The 16,296-nt window shown below is 40.0% G+C and overlaps 1 protein-coding gene across 2 annotated transcripts in view; it reads right to left on the bottom strand.

Annotated features, from left to right (window-relative positions):
* Window positions 1–16,296, bottom strand: part of KLF8 (Kruppel-like factor 8) — a 73,791-nt gene that overhangs the window by 8,301 nt on the left and 49,194 nt on the right. For both annotated transcript variants that reach the window (XM_006760194.2, XM_006760192.2), the window contains exons 2-3: window positions 9,117–9,190; window positions 3,603–4,167 (exon numbers count right to left, since the gene is read on the bottom strand). In XM_006760194.2, the coding sequence (XP_006760257.1) occupies window positions 3,603–4,167; window positions 9,117–9,188 (637 nt within the window). In that variant the 5' untranslated portion in view covers window positions 9,189–9,190. The remainder of the gene's footprint in view (window positions 1–3,602; window positions 4,168–9,116; window positions 9,191–16,296) is intronic.

Here is a 16,296-nt window from a genome sequence, read left to right as displayed (position 1 = left end):
TGCCAAGAACCTACAACCAAGATTACTTTATCCAGCAAAGCTATCATTCAGAAGTGAAGGTCAGATAAAGAGCTTCACAGATAAGGAAAAGCTAAAGGAGTTCATCACCACCAAACCAGGATTATATGAAATGCTGAAAGGTATCCTATAAGAAGAGGAAGAGGAAGAAAAAGGTAAAGATACAAATTATGAACAACAAATACGCATCTATCAACAAGTGAATCTAAGAATCAAGTGAATAAATAATCTGATGAACAGAATGTACTGGTGATTATAATAGAATCAGGGACATAGAAAGGGAATGGACTGACTATTCTTGTGGGGGGAAGGGGTGTGGGAGATGCGGGAAGATACTGGACAAAAATCGTGCACCTATGGATGTGGGGAGTGAGGGCAGGGGTGGGGTGGGAACTGGGAGGAGGGGAATTATGGGGGGAAAAAAGAGGAACAAATGTAATAATCTGAACAATAAAGATTTAATTAAAAAAAAAAAATAATATGTAAGGGGCGAGAAAATACAAAGAGAAATGCTGATACTTTCTCCTTGTGCTCTAATTGCTTTGTGCACCTCTCTCTCTTGAGGTGGAAGCCTACCATTTGGAGACCACTGAGCTCACGGTCTTAGCTTAGCTTGAAACTACATGAAACATTTTAAAAATGTATTGTTTATTTAGAAGGGCTCTAATGGACTTATGGATATTATGGTGGGAATTCAAAGCCCCTTCAAACCATCCTGAGGTGCTACCACTGCCTTGATCAGTAAATTCTCATACGGGGAATTTTATTTTTCCATTTTGTTTTTTGTTTGGCTCTCTCTCCCTATACAAGTATTGATAACTATATTTTAATTAACCTCCTTAGCAGATCTCAAAAACAAGATTGTTGTAGCCCTAGCTGGTTTGGCTCAGTTGATAGAGCATCAGCCTGCAGACTGAAGGGTGCCGGGTTCAATTCCAGTCAAGGGCACATGCCTAGGTTGTGGGGCTGATCCCTAGTAGGGAACATGCAGAAGGCAGCTGAACAATGATTCTCTCTCCTTTCCCTCTCCCTTCTTCTCTGAAATCAATAAAAAATATTTTTAAAAAGATTGTTAAGAATACTTACATTACCAAACTTATCCTCTAGTCAATGATGGCGTTTTTATTTAAAAAAACACTGCAGAGTCTCAGTAATTTGATACTTGGTATGTTGTTTTTCAGCACCCTACATTTAGTGATACAACAATCACAAGGCATTGGATTTCAAAGCTTGAAAACACTTAGAAAGTTTATTATATATATAGTTTATTTTATATTGAGCTGAAATCTGGTCCCTAGTCAATTCTACCCACATCTCTTCCCTTTGGTCTTTTTTTTTTTAAAACATATTTTATTGATTTTTTACAGAGAGGAAGGGAGAGAGATAGAGAGTTAGAAACATCGAAGAGAGAGAAACATCGATCAGCTGCCTCCTGCACAACTCCTACTGGGGATGTGCCCGCCACCAAGGTACATGCCCTTGACTGGAATCAAACCTGGGACCCTTCGGTCAGCAGGCTGATGCTCTATCCACTGAGCCAAACTGGTTAGGGCCCCTTTTTGATTCATGCTAAATATTTATCAGCTCCTCATTTGACATGTATTTGAGTCCTTGAACCATTCTAATCTCTCTCCTCTAAGTATACTCCAATTTCCCAACGTCCTTCCTAAGGCATAACATCCAAAGCTGATCAGAATGCTACAGATGTGGTGAAGCTAAATATCTTGAAACACTTCGAAAAGCCATATATTTTTCTAGAATCATTCCCAATTACAAACTACAATGGATCTACTTCGGGGGGGGGGGGAGAGAAGGCGGGAACTAGGTGGTTGAGGGATAGTGGTGAAAGGGAGACTTACTTTCTAAACTTATTTTAAAAATTAAGCAGAAGGAAAGATTATAGTTATGAACTTTCTCCTGGACAAATGTCTAAGTTTGTTAATCACATTTTTAAAATATATTTTTATTGATTTCAGAGAAGAAGGGAGAGGGAGAGAGAGATAGAAACATCAATGATGAGAGAGAACCATTGATCAGCTGCCTCCTGCATGCCCCACAATGGGACCAAGCCCGCAACCCAGGCATGTGCCCTTGACCAGAATCGAACCTGGGACCCTTCAGTCCGAAGGCCAACACTCTATCCACAGCCAAACTGGCCAGGGCTCATCAAAATATTTTTTGTGAGACAACTATTATCTACCTCTGTGTTAGGTTCTCTGAAGACACCAAAAGAGAAATAAAACACAGTTTTGTCCTTGAGAAATTTACAATTCAGTTAGGAAGAATGCCCATATACTGTGATACAGGAGAGTAAAAAAGAAAAATGGAGGGTGACAGATGCTAAAATGAGGAGGAACATAAGGAGATGGTAATATTTCAAAGGAGACTTTTACCTGCAGGGGGAAAAAATACAGTCTTAGGAGCTTAGCAGGAGCTAAGTCTGCCTAAGTATGTAGGGCTAGAAACATTATCAACTTATTTGCCAAAGCATTCCTAATGGCAAAGAAGCTTAAAAACACTCTTCTGGAAAATCCAAAGCCTAGTAAGCATAAAACTATTTTTGAAGTTTGTGTTTTATTGTAAAATGTTATTCAAATTTTACATTTTTCTCTTTAATAAAATCATATTTTAAAAATATAAAAAGTTTTAAATTACTGAACTCTCAAATAATATATAGGTTCCAGGAAGATATATAGTATTTCACTCAAGGATATGTATACCCCAGTTTGAGAAGCATGGGCTAAACAAAAGAGAGTCACTGTACATTCTTAAGCATTGAAAAGACATGATAAAAACAGTGTGTATGAAAGGCTGTGTTTGACGCTGTGTGCCAGGATAATTGGAGGGGGTAAAAAGAGACAGGAGATAGGGCAACTCAAAAAGAGAATAGATGACAGTAACTCAGATATGCAAACAGACCAAGTGCCCATCAGTAGATGAGTAGATAAAAATAGCTGTGGTACGGACATCAACCAATGAACTTGTACGCATGTATACATGACCCGTGGACAAAGACAATGGGGTAAGGACCTAGCAGGGGGAGGAGGATGGCACCGGGCTGGAAGAGGCTAATGGGAGGAAAAAGAGAACCTATGTAATACTTTCAACAATAAAGATTTTTGGAAAGAAGCTATAGTACATATATACAATGGAATACTATGAGGCTATAAAAAAGAAGGATCTCTTACCCTTTGCAACAGCATGGAGGCACCTGGAGAATATCATGCTAAGCTATATAAACCAGTCAGAGAAAGATGAGTATCACATGATCTTACTCATCTGTGGAATCTAATGAACATAATAAACTGATGAACAAAATAGGTTCAGGGACATAAGAAGCATGGAACAGGCCAACAGATCTGAGCAGGGGTGGGAAGAAGAGATGAACCAAAGAATACATATGCATATATGCATAGCCCATGGACACAGACAATGGAGTGGAGAAGGCCCGGGGTGGGGTGGGGTCTGGGTGGAGGGGGGGCAAAGATAGGGAAAATTGGGGACATCTGTAATACTGTCAATAAATAAATGAGAGAATAGATTGATGGAGGTGAAGCCGAGGAAAGGGGCACAATGGTGCTCACCTGATCCGGCATTTTTGCCATCCCCTCCAATGAGTGGGACTGTAATGGCGGCAGGGTTCCCATCCGCCGGCAAAGCAGTATACACCATGGGCAGCGATTGGACCACTACTGGGATGGTCTTCAGGCCACTCATTTTGTTTGGCAGACTGACTGAGGGGATGGTGTGAATCACATGGAAGATCTGCTGGCCACCAGTGCCCTGAGAGGAGGCCAGAATAGAGCCTGGAGTCAGAACGGCAGGGATGTTTGCTAAAGTGCCTGCATCAGATGTCGAAGTGGACACTACAGGAGTCTGGGGAGCAGGCTGCGGCTTGGGAGGACGGATGGGCGCTTGCAGCATGCTGGCAGGCTGGAGAGGAGCCTTGGGCTTGTGAAGGGAGAGGTCGACTGGTTCCACCTGGGGCAGACTGAAATCATTGGCCAGAAGTTCTTCTGGAGGCTCGATCTTGATGTCGTTAAACAGTGCTGGGTTCTCCATGGGGTTGGCATCCAGAAATGGTAGAGATGTCATATTGCCTCTGCCTGCTGTCTTTGGGGGATCTCTGATTGGAACAGAGCCAGTGACCTGAAATAAATTAATAAACAAATGAGAGATGCAAAGCAGTCACTGCTAGTGCCCTGAAGAAGAGACATGCGAGCAATGAAAGGAAGATATCTCCATTCTCTTCTCACAGACAGAATATATAAGGAATTGGAAGAAATGAAGCAGGAGTACATTAAAGAGGGAAAAGGGACACTTTCCTAAGGATCGGTACTAGGCACTGTATCAGGCAATTGATACAAATTGTTTTACAATAATCTTTATAATAATTCTGCAAGATTAATTAAAGTCAACACTTTCTAAGTATCCACTATAAATACTGGGCTAAGTCCACTGAGGGCACATATGAATGAGGTATAACCAAAAGTACTAATATACTAACTATAATGATAGAATGATGTGAGTAGTTTATAAGTCATACCATAGTGAGCGATGCAGCAGACATATAAACAAGGTGTTTCAGAAAAGGAAAATGGAGCCCGGCCAGCATGGCTCAAGGGTTGAGCATCGACCTAGGAACCAGGAAGTCATGGTTCTGTTCCCAGTCAGGGCACATGCCCGGGTTGTGGGCTTGATCCCCAGTGTGGGGGTGTACAAAAGCAACTGATCAATGATTCTTTCTGATCATTGATGTTCCTCTCTCTCCTTCCCCCTTCCTCTCTGAAATCAATAAAAATATTTTTAAAAGAGCACGAAGAAGCATCGATGTTTCATCTATGTCATTTAGTCAGGCTGCCATCTGCTTTCTCCCTCTGCTAGGCTATGGCACTCTTGGTTTTTTTCATTTTCAATCCCGCATCTCAACTCAGGCCTTGTTCGGGGTCCAAATATTGCTTCAATCTGCTTCTCTAAGACATGACTCTGTGATTTGTCCCACTGTTTCACATACTTCTAAATTACGCCATCCCTCATGGGTGGATACACTCCATCCAGGTAAGGGAGCAGTAGAATCCTGTTGGTGGTGGGGAGGAGGGAGGATAGGGAGAGGAAGTTGTCAAAAAATGGCTCTGTTTCACTTAAAAATTCCTTGTCCTCTGAATCGCCAAATCAACTTAAACTCTTATTTTTCCCACATCCCCCATATCTCTCTTCACCTGGCTAGTCCCCTTCCCAGATTAAAGAGGCAGAATACTAGGAATTTTTAAGAACAAACAGGAAGAAGTATTTCTTCTTATAGTCTCTCTCTCATGACTATCAATTTTGAGAAATAAAGTTACAACAGAAAGCATAAGAAGAGGTTAAGTGTAGTATCACTTTCCACAAGAATATAGACTGTGGGTGTCAAGAACAAGTAATAAGCAAAACCACATGAGTGACTGATACAGGTAACTTAGCATTCCAGGAGCTCAAGTATACTAGAGATCAGGGAGAGTTGGAGTTATCGGTGAAAGTTTTATGAAATAAATGGAATTGGAATTTGGATTCTAAGGAAAGTGTGGGATTTGGTAAATCAGACAGACTGAAGCACGTGCCAGGCAGAAAGAATGGCATAGGGAAAGGTATCACTAAGAATCTTTTAGAATTGTATGACCCAAATAGTTAATATTACAGAGATATTATTAATTTTCCTGGTTGTAATAGTGTTGATGTTGTTAGGTAGGAAAAAGTCAATATTTATAGGTGATACATACTAAATTATTATTATTTTAATGTATATATTTTTATTGATTTCAGAGAGGAAGGGAAAGGGAGAGAGGAAACAGAAACATCAGTGAGGAGAGAGAATCATTGGTTGGCTGCCTCCTGCACGCCCCCTACTGGGGATCAAGCAGCAACCCAGGCATGTGCCCTTGATGGGAATCGAACCTGGAACCCTTCAGTCCACAGGCTGACGCTCTATCCACTGAGTCAAACCGGCTAGGGCACATACTGGATTATTTAGGAGTGAAGTTCCTTGATGCAAATTGCTTTCAAAGGTAAGAAATGAGGAGAAAGAAAGAGAGAGAGGGAGAGAGAGAGAGAGAGAGAGAGAATGAAAATGCGAAAATATATGCCAAAATGTTAAGAGTAATAAATTGGAGGGAGGAGACATATATACTAAAATATGAACTCTAAAGCTGCTCATACACTTGGTCCAAGAAATTGTACTTTCAGGAAATAATCAGAAACTAGAAACAAAGGGCAGGTGACAACCAAGTGCTCATTCATTGGTGATATAAGAATTTGAAGAAGGGGGAGCAGCATGTGTGTACCGAGCTAGAGAGCCACCCATCGATCCTACCTCATGACATAAACAAATCATACAATGGACCAAACCAGGAGGCTTCTGCCCACTAGGATGTGGCCAGCACAGTCTTGTTACAGAATACAAGCTCTGGGTCTTTGTCCCCTGGGGCCTGACCAGTGTTCTGTGGCCATGTACCATAAGCACCTTTGCTGTACTACAACCAAGGTATCTTGGAAATGACAAGAAACAAAAAAACAAGTGCTTAGATCATGTACTATCCAGAATTTCTACACATTGAACCAATTTCAAAGTGCTTCAAATTCTGGAACCTTAATATACTTAAACAGTACATTGAAAAACATTTTTCAAACTGTACTTAGGTGTACAGAGATTTGAAAATAAGATAGTTATGCATGCATGCTTGACAACATTTCACTATTTTTTATTACAAGTTGAATAGATTTTTCTCTAACACTTACACTCAGCTGCCCCCCCCTTTTTTAAATCCTTACCCAAGGATATTTTTCCATTGATTTTTAAAGAGGAAGGGGGTGGGGAGGGGAGAGAGGAAAACATTGATGTGAGAGAGACACATCAATTGGTTGCTGGTAGGTTGAGGGATCGAGCCTGAAACCTAGGTATGAGGTATGCGCTTTTGACCTGAATCAAACCCGGGCCCTTCAGTCCATCAGGGCTCAGCTTCCTTTTAGTATTAACTATGACTAAGAGCCAGCAAACAGCAGATGTTTTGGAATAATTAGCAAGTGTTTATATGCTAATAGTCCCCAAATGGCCACAGCTACAAATATCATTAAAACAGTACAAAGGCATCATATGTACATGTAAACTTAAACAAATTCAATTGTACACCAAGGGCAAAACATTTAATGATTAAAAACATATTCATAAGCCAGATACTTTATCTGGTGACTTTTAAAAAAGGGATCTGGCCAAGCTGGGATGGCTCAGTGGTTGAGCGGGGACATATGAACCAGGAGGTCATAGTTTGATTCCCGATCAGGGCACATGCCCAGATTGTGGGCTTGATCCCCAGAGGGGACGTGCAGGAGGCAGCAGATCAATGATTCTCTCTCATCATTGATGTTTCTATCTCTCTCTCTCCTTCTCCCTTTCTCTTGGAAATCAATAAAAATATATTTTACAAAAGTAAAAAAAAGATCTATACTGGATATATAAAACTATATACTTAATTTTATAAGGAATTTAAGAGGTTTTTAAGGGTAACTTTTACTGTATTTGGGTTTCACATATGCAACAACTTTAGAACTTAACCATGAGCAAAATGGGACTTCCACATCTAACATAGAGTGCTTGGCTATAAAAAACATAATCTGTTTTGCCCTGGCTGGTGTGTTCAGTGGTTAGAGCATCAGCCCGTACTTGGAAGGGTGGGGAGTTCAATTTCTAGTCAAGGGCATGTACCTGGGTTTCAGGTTTAATCTCTGGCTCCAATAGGCCATGTGCCAGAGGCAGCCAATCTATATGTCTTTCTCACATTGATGCTTCTCTCTCTCTTTTTGTCTCTCCCACTCTCTCTCTGAAAAGCAATGGAAAAAATATCCTCGGGTAAGGATGAACAACAACAACAACAAAACATAATCTGTTTTGAATCCTTGCTGTGGGGACACCCAAGTTCACAATTTTCTTATCTGTAAAATTGAAACATTAAGAATACCGCCCTGACCGGTGTGGCTCAGTGGATAGAGTGCCGGCCTGTGGACTGAAGGGTCCCAGGTTTGATTCCTGTCAAGGGCATGTACCTTGGTTGCGGGCACATCCCCAGTAGAGGGCGTGCAGGAGGCAGCTGATTGATGCTTCTCTCTCAGCGATGTTTCTAATCTCTATCCCTCTTCCCTTCCTCTCTGTAAAAAATCAATAAAATATATGTTTTTTAAAAAAGAATACCTATCTGTGATGGTTAATTTTATGTGTCAATTTGGCTGGGCCACAGTGCCAAGATATTTGGTCAAATGTTATTCTGAATGTTTCAGTGAAGGTGTATTTTGGGTTGGGATTAATATTTAAAGCACCAGACCTTGAGTAAAGCAGATCACCCTTCATAATGTAGGTTGGCATCATCCAACCACTTGAAGGCCTTAATAGATAGACTGACCTCCTTCAAGCAAGAAAGAATTCTTCCAGCAGACTGCCCTTGAACTCAAACTTCAACTTTGCTTTGGCTCTCCAGTCTGCCAGCCTACCCATTAGATTTTGGATTCACCAAGATTCCATTAATAATGAGAGCCAATTCCTTAAAATATTTTTTCTCTCTCTTTAGATAAATAGATGATAATAGATAGATAGATAGGTAGATATCTTGATATATATAAAACAAAATTTATCTATATCTACATATCTATCTATACCGAAAGAGAGAGAAAGAGAGAGAGAGAGATTGAGACATACACATTCTGTTGTTTTTCTCTAGAGAACCCTTACTAATACACTACCCAACAGAGTTATTATGAAGATTAAGTAAGACAATGCATTTAATCTCAGAGTGCCTGAAATATGGAATAGTGCTAGATAAATGATTGCTGTTTTATACCCATCTTCCCCCTATTGCCTTAATCCCAGAGACCATGTTTCTTTAAGGCCAGATCTACTCCCTATTTGAATCTGAAGACTGAGCATTCAGGTACTTCTTACAAACCTCCCTTCTTCATCCCTTCTCAGTCCTCAATATGTTGTCAGAAAGAAAAATGATCTTCAGCTCGATAATGATTATGAGGCACTCAACAGTATTATGGCACGATATTCGTATCTCTTTTTCCTGATAACTGACCTGTTTGAATACATGCATTGAGCTACCTTCTGAATTAAGCTGGGCCTTCAAGTTGTTTATGAATTGATCCATATCTGGAAAAGAGACAAGAGAGAGATAATTTTAAAATAGGATCTAACCCACTATATACACATGCAATACGTCATTTATTCTTGGTTACACCTGTTTGTGTTTTTATTAACATGATTTCTCAAGATTTACTAGATACTGAGAAGTCAGCATTTGGACAACATTCTAATTTATATATTATGTTCATCAAGATGGCCCTGGCTTGTCCCCAATAATATGAGCTGCCCACTCCCCTCAAATTCTGTATTCATGTGAATGTTTCTTCGAATCTCTCCAACCCACCATAGGAATATCAGCATAGCTACATAGGTTCCAGAATGCTCCCCTTCTTGGCCTAGCTCTCATTCTAAGACAGTGATGGCGAATCTATGACACGCATGTCAGAGGTGACACACGAACTCATTTTTTGGGTTGATTTTTCTTTGTTAAATGGCATTTAATATATAAAATAAATATCAAACATATAAGTCTTTGTTTTACTGTGGTTGCAAATATCAAAAAATTTCTACATGTGACACGGCACCAGAGTTAAGTTAGGGTTTTTCAAAATGCTGACACGCCGAGCTCAAAACGTTCGCCGTCACTGCTCTAAGGAGTCCCATGCTCCTGTATGGATATTTACCCTAGTGAACTTGTTCACACATTAGCATCAATTCTCACTAAAGGAATATTTTCTCTTTCTACCTCTCTTTAACATACAAGCCAGGTGGAGTTAATATGAGCAATCTTTTATTTCCCTGTTAGATAGATTTTCCTCCTACGAAAAAAAGATACTTGGTGGCCTCATTCAGCTGCCCTGCACCATCACAATCATCCCCACCGGAAGCACATACCAGCATCTCTTTTACCAGATTTCCTTTGATCTATTTACAGGCTAATCTCACTAGAGAGGAAAGCACAGGGCGAGGTAGATGAATCCACAGCTTGCTTATGACTTAATTGGTCAGATTTCAGATTTCGCTAAGTGTCTCCAATTCAATTACAATTAGTTTCTTCATTTATGATCTGGTTGCATTTCAAAAGGTTGTCCTTAATCAGTTAATTGCTTTGCTCAACAAATACATTTACCTATAGAAATGTTCATTTACAGGTCACTTCACTATAGCCATTTAAGGCCAAATGCAGTTCATATACAACAAATGCACAGTTAGCAGGAATAGAAAATTATAATACGACCACACACAAAGTAAAATATAATTCTAAACACAATTCCTTTATTTATTGAAAGTCAGGAATGGAGGAAACAAGTCCCAATTGAGTGGCAATAATAGACAAAGAATCTTCTATTGGGATTGTGAGAAAACTTCTGAGACACCAGCAAGAGTTTGGAGAATTTTAACGATTTAAAATATCACCAATTTACTCTCAAAGTACATAGATTTTTTTTTCTTTGTTCCAAGTATATGAGTAGAACTACTCACATATACATCCATCATTCACCAAATCATCTCTGCATAATTACTGTTAGAAGTTATAGTAGGCAAGTTGTTATCAGTTTTTGATCTGGGTCAACCAGATATGGAGAGTCAGCAAGTACAGCAGAGAGCACTGACCTGGGAGTTAAATGCCCACAAATCACATCCCATAATCTTTGCCAAGGCCTTTTTCTTTCTAAGCTTTAACTTTTCCGTCTAGAATTTAAAATTTTCAAACTGTTCTCTGCAAAGTCATAAGGCATCTGAGAAGTCTCTTGGGGGTGGAGGTGGGGTTCATGGAGGAAGATGTGTAGTAAAGAATTAGCATAGAAGTCAGATGCAAAAAAACTGTATTTTCCATTAGACTGTAGGTTCTTTGCAGGAAGAGATTTTCATCTTTGATGTTTCTTCCAGTGATGTATTTCAAGGGTTTAGGACAGTGCCTGGCACGTGGTACGTGTTCAATACATTTCCCAAGGTTTTTGATGAGTGACAGAAAAGGGGAATGAGGAAGCGTGTTTTCTCGAGTACAGGAGTTAGACAAGAATAGAAAAGAATAAAAGAAAATTAGACAGGTTATGTATGAGAGATGTTTGACATGCAATTAACTATGAAGTATAATGTGCCAGAGACGGTAGTTTATTGTGATTTCAAGGAGGAGTGAAAAAGGAGGTACAACAGTAAAAAAAGAATGTTAGGTCAGATAACTCTCATATAATCCAGAGGAGGGCACCATGAAGTCAGGAGCACTTGCTTGGTTGCTGCCAGAAAAAATCTGGAGGAGAGTGAAGAGAATTCCATTCTTCTTCTCCATTCACATATTCTTCAATTAGGCCTCATTAGTCCTATCTGGGGCAACTTATTAGATAAGAGCCATCTACTATTTGGTCTTCCTCAATCCCTGTGGATTATGAGACAGCAGGGTTGAGGGAGCAAAGTGACTTTGATAACCTATTTAGCCCCTATTAAACCTCAGTTTCTTCACCTGCCAAGGAAAGGGGTTATGATACTGATTTAATAGGTTTAATGTGAGAATTCCATGAATCAGTACATGCAAATGTACTTCTTTACATATGAAAAGTTCTCAATATAATTAATTATTATTAAAGTTACCCCCATTATTATTGTTGATGGCCATGTTTAGGTCTGGCCCAGAAGGGTATCTCCTAGGCATCAAATAGTTCTTTCATAAGCTAAGTGTGCTCACAAACCTTCTCTTCCTCTTATATTTATAATCTCAATTTATAGGACCACCATCAACCCCGTCTCAATCTAAAAACCTGAGGGCCAGTTACTTTTGACTCCTCTCTCTCCATCTCCAGCCATTTGGTTATCAGCTGCAATAAATTTTATCGAAGAAATATCTCTTAAACCTGGCCCTTCATCTTTTCCCAGTCACTTCCCCTTTTAGTCCATTCTCCCACAATGCAACCCAAGTGTGGTAAAAACATGTGGGATCTGGACTGAGCACCTAGGGTCACATCCCAACTCTGCAACTTCTTAACGGTAAGACTCTGGGTAAGTTTCTCCACACCTCTGTGTCTGTTTTCCCATCTGCAAAATGAGAACAATAATAGTACCAGCTCATAAGGTTGCTGTAGTTATCAAGTTAATATGTGTTCAAGTGTTTATAGTATCTTGTACAAAGAGGCAACATCAGGTGAGCTCCTCAGTAGGTACCTAGTCTTGTTCCTCTCTGTGTCCCTGTTTTTTAGCAGAGTATCTCCTCCATGTAGTGTGCTAATGCCCAATGAATGAATGATCATAGGAATAAGGAAGGTTATTTAATAACAATAATCTATCTATATATATATATATAAGCCAAAGTGACCGTCCAACTGGTAGTTTGGATGCACACTGACCACCAGGAGGCAGATGCTCCGACTGGTAGCTATGATGTGCACTGACCACCAGGGGGCAGACACTCGATGCAGGAGCTGCGGAGCAAGAGCAACTTTGCAAGAGTGTCCTTTCACACACTGGGACCCCTCAGGGAATGTCAGGCTGTCGGTTTCGGTTAGATCCCCGCAGGCCAGGCCAAGGGACACCACCTGCCGGAGGGATTCTGCTTACTCCACAGATGCCCTTCGAGCCCTGGCACCGCCCCAGGTGGCTGGGAGAGGGACCGAGGGAGGTTGGCTCCAGGGCATGTCCAGCCCAGCTCACCCAGTCCCACCCCACTTGCCACCTTCTAATTAATTTACTTTCAATGTGCACGAATCCATGCACTGAGCCCCTAGTATACTATAATAATCAATAATATTAATATTTAAAGTAGCAATAATCAAGGAGTCTGAAAAATACTTCCTGTCCAAACTGCATTAAAAGTATATTAGTCATTAAATAAATAAAAATATATTTTTTTAAAAAAGGATGTTAGTCAGCCCGGCCAGCATGCTCAGTGGTTGGATGTTGACCTATGAACCAGGAGGTTCGATTCCCAGTCAGGGCACATGCTCAGGTTGCAGGCTCAATCCCCAGTGGGGGGTGTTCAGGAGGCAGCCAATCAATGATCCTCTCTCATCATTGATGTTTCCCTCTCCCTCCCCCTTGTTCTCTGAAATCAATATAAAATTTTTTTACGTATATTAGTCAAATGGCCTAAGCTGACAATCAGGAATGTCTCAACCATTTTTGCTAACTGCACATTCACCCAAAAGATAGTCAGTTGGAGTTGCCATTAGATAACCATGGACAACACTCTAAATGTTGGTAGGAGTGGATATAGAGAAAGCTATCAGAAATGTGTATAACCTTGTCTTTTAAAAATGTTTTATTTAATATTTTAGCTAGCAAAAATTTTAAAAATTGGGGCCAACAGAATGGTTTTAAAGAATGCTCAGGGTTGTTGTCTTTTTAAAGGAATTTAAAAGCCTTTTACTTTTCTCTAAAGTTGGAGCTGCTGCTCTTAAGTGTCTAGAACCAGACAGCTGCACAGAATCTGTGAGGAAAGTGGTGAGGAAATACCCAAAGGGGGTTAAGGTATTTGTCTTGAGCTCTGCAGATGAAATCACACAGTCAGGAGAGCTTCAGAAATGCAAATAACCTACTGAGATAATAACCATTATTCTGCCTGGTATGGCTCTTCAAGCCTTTGTGTCTGGAAGCCAGACTTTCTGGTCCTTCTCCTAATGTACAGGGTACTGGAAGAGGAAATAAAGGAGGAGAAAAGAAGGAAGATTGAACCCCTTCCACAGGGGACAATGTCTAATATATGCTTAACTTCACACATCATATTACAAGGACCATGACCACAAAAAATTGCTAATGCTATATTACATTTGTCATGTTCCTAAGGTTATTTTGTTACACATTTTCCATAGTGATCTGCTTGTTATATGAAAGTGAACAGTGCTTCTAAGGGACAGGAGCAGGTGGCTGGCTAATAAGAATGCATCTCACCCTTTGGCCAGCCTTGAGAGGAAAAAAATGTCTAGGGATGAATCAAGAAGTTAAACCTTTAAGGAAGGAAGCACAGCAGAGTCACTGGGGCCTACAATTTCAAAAGAATGCAGAGCATTGGGAACCCTGACACAGACCTAAGAAGGTACCTAGTATCTTAACAAGATAGAGCATGTGGACAACACAAATAATCATCCCTCATGTGCATCTACATAGCTTTACAGCAGGGAAATAGTGCTCATATACCATTCCCATTTCACAGATAAGGAACTTAGAAGCTCAGGTCACATAGTTTAGAAGTGATGAAATCAGAACTGGAACCCTTATCTTCCAACTCAAATTACAAGTGCTCCCTTACTACTTTCTAATATTGCAAATTTGATGAGCACCTTCTTTCTAAAAAACTGTCTACTCGAACCAGCTCAGTGGATAGAGTGTCAGCCTGTGGACTGAAGGGTCCCAGGTTCGATTCCGGTCAAGGGCATGTGTCTTGGTTGCGGGCACATCCCCAGTGGGGAGTGTGAAGGAGGCAGCTGATCGATGTTTCTCTATCATCGATGTTTCTAACTCTCTATTCCTCTCCCTTCTTCTCTGTAAAAAACCAATAAAATATTTAACAAAAGAAAATAACCAAAGTGTCCTTCCATAGATGATTGGGTCAAGAAGGTGTGGTACATATACACAGTGGAATGCTGCTCAGTCAGAGAAAAGGTTAAATACTGCCATTTGTGACAACATGGATAGAGCTTGAGAATGTCATGCTAAGTGAAATGTCAGACAGAAAAAGTCAAGAACCATGTGATTTCACTCACATGTGGGATATAAAACTGAAAGCAACAAATGAACAAACAAAAACTCATAGACACAGATAGCAGTATGGTGGTTACCAGAGGAGAAGTGGGGTGTGGGGAGGTAACAAAGGGTAAAGGGGGTCAATATATGGTGACAGAAGGAGACTTGTCTTTGAGTGGTGAACACACAATGCAATATAGAAATGACGTATTATAGAATTGTACACATGAAACCTATATAATTTTATTAACCAATGTCACCCCAATAAATTTAATAAAAAAGAAAATAAAAAACTGTCTACTAAAATATAAACAAGATTAAAGACAACATACCAATCATTTAGAAAGATATTGAGAAGTATAGGTCACTTTCAGCCACTGACTATAAGAAATGCTGAAACTTAAAAAATGAAAATCAGTCATAGCCGGTTTGGCTCAGTGGATAGAGCGTTGGACTGCGGACTGAAGGGTCCCAGGTTCGATTCCGGTCAAGGGCATGTGCCTTGGTTGCGGGCACAGCCCCGGTGGGGAGTGTGCAGGAGGCAGCTGATCGATGTTTCTCTCTCATCGATGTTTCTAAGTCTCTATCTCTCTCCCTTCCTCTCTGTAAAAAATCAATAAAATATATTTTTTTAAAAAGAAAATCAACATTTTAGGGTTTTGAGGTTATAGGCAGTTTTTCAAAACACATTACCTGTGTTTTTAATATTTGAAAAAGGTTATTAAAGAACTAGAGCCCAGCCAGTGTGGCTCAGTGGTTGAGCGTCAACCTATGAACCAGGAGGTCACGGTTCAATACCCAGTCAGGGCACATGCCTGAGTTTTGGACTGGATCCTCAGTGGGGGTGTGCAGGAGGCAGCCAATCAATGATTCTCTCTCATCATTAATGTTTCTCTCTCTCTCCTTATCCCTTCCTCTCTGAAATCAATAAAAATATACTTTTAAAAAAAATGAACTAGAAGGAGAGTTTTACCAAACATTCAAAGAAGAGCTAAACCTATCCTCCTCAAATTATTCCAAAATATCTCAGAGGAAGGAACACTTCCAAGCACTTTTTACATGGCCAGCATTAGCCTAATTCCAAAATCAAAGACAGTACAAAGAAAGAGGATTACAGGCCAATATCCCTGATGAACACAGATGCTAAAATCCTTAACAAAATATTAGCAAATCGAATCGAGCAATACTTTAAAAAGATCAGACACCATGACCAAATGGGACTTATTCTGGGGATGCAAGGCTGGTACAATATTCGCAAATCAATAAATGTGATATATCACATAAACAAATTGAAAGACAAAAATCACATGATCATATCAATTGACACAGAGAAAGCATTCGACAAAATCCAACACCCTTTTTTCATACAAACTCTCAGGAAAGTGGGAATAGAGGGATCACACCTCAACATAACATTAAAATACCAATGGCATATTTCACAGATCTAGAACAAACACTCCAAACATTTATATGGAAACAAAAAAGACCCCAAGTAGTCACAG

The sequence above is a fragment of the Myotis davidii genome, unplaced genomic scaffold (genome assembly GCF_000327345.1).
Source record: "Myotis davidii unplaced genomic scaffold, ASM32734v1 scaffold2677, whole genome shotgun sequence".
Taxonomy (NCBI): domain Eukaryota; kingdom Metazoa; phylum Chordata; class Mammalia; order Chiroptera; family Vespertilionidae; genus Myotis; species Myotis davidii.
Note: the sequence above shows the minus strand (reverse complement) of the source record. Positions and strands in the feature narration are given on the sequence as shown.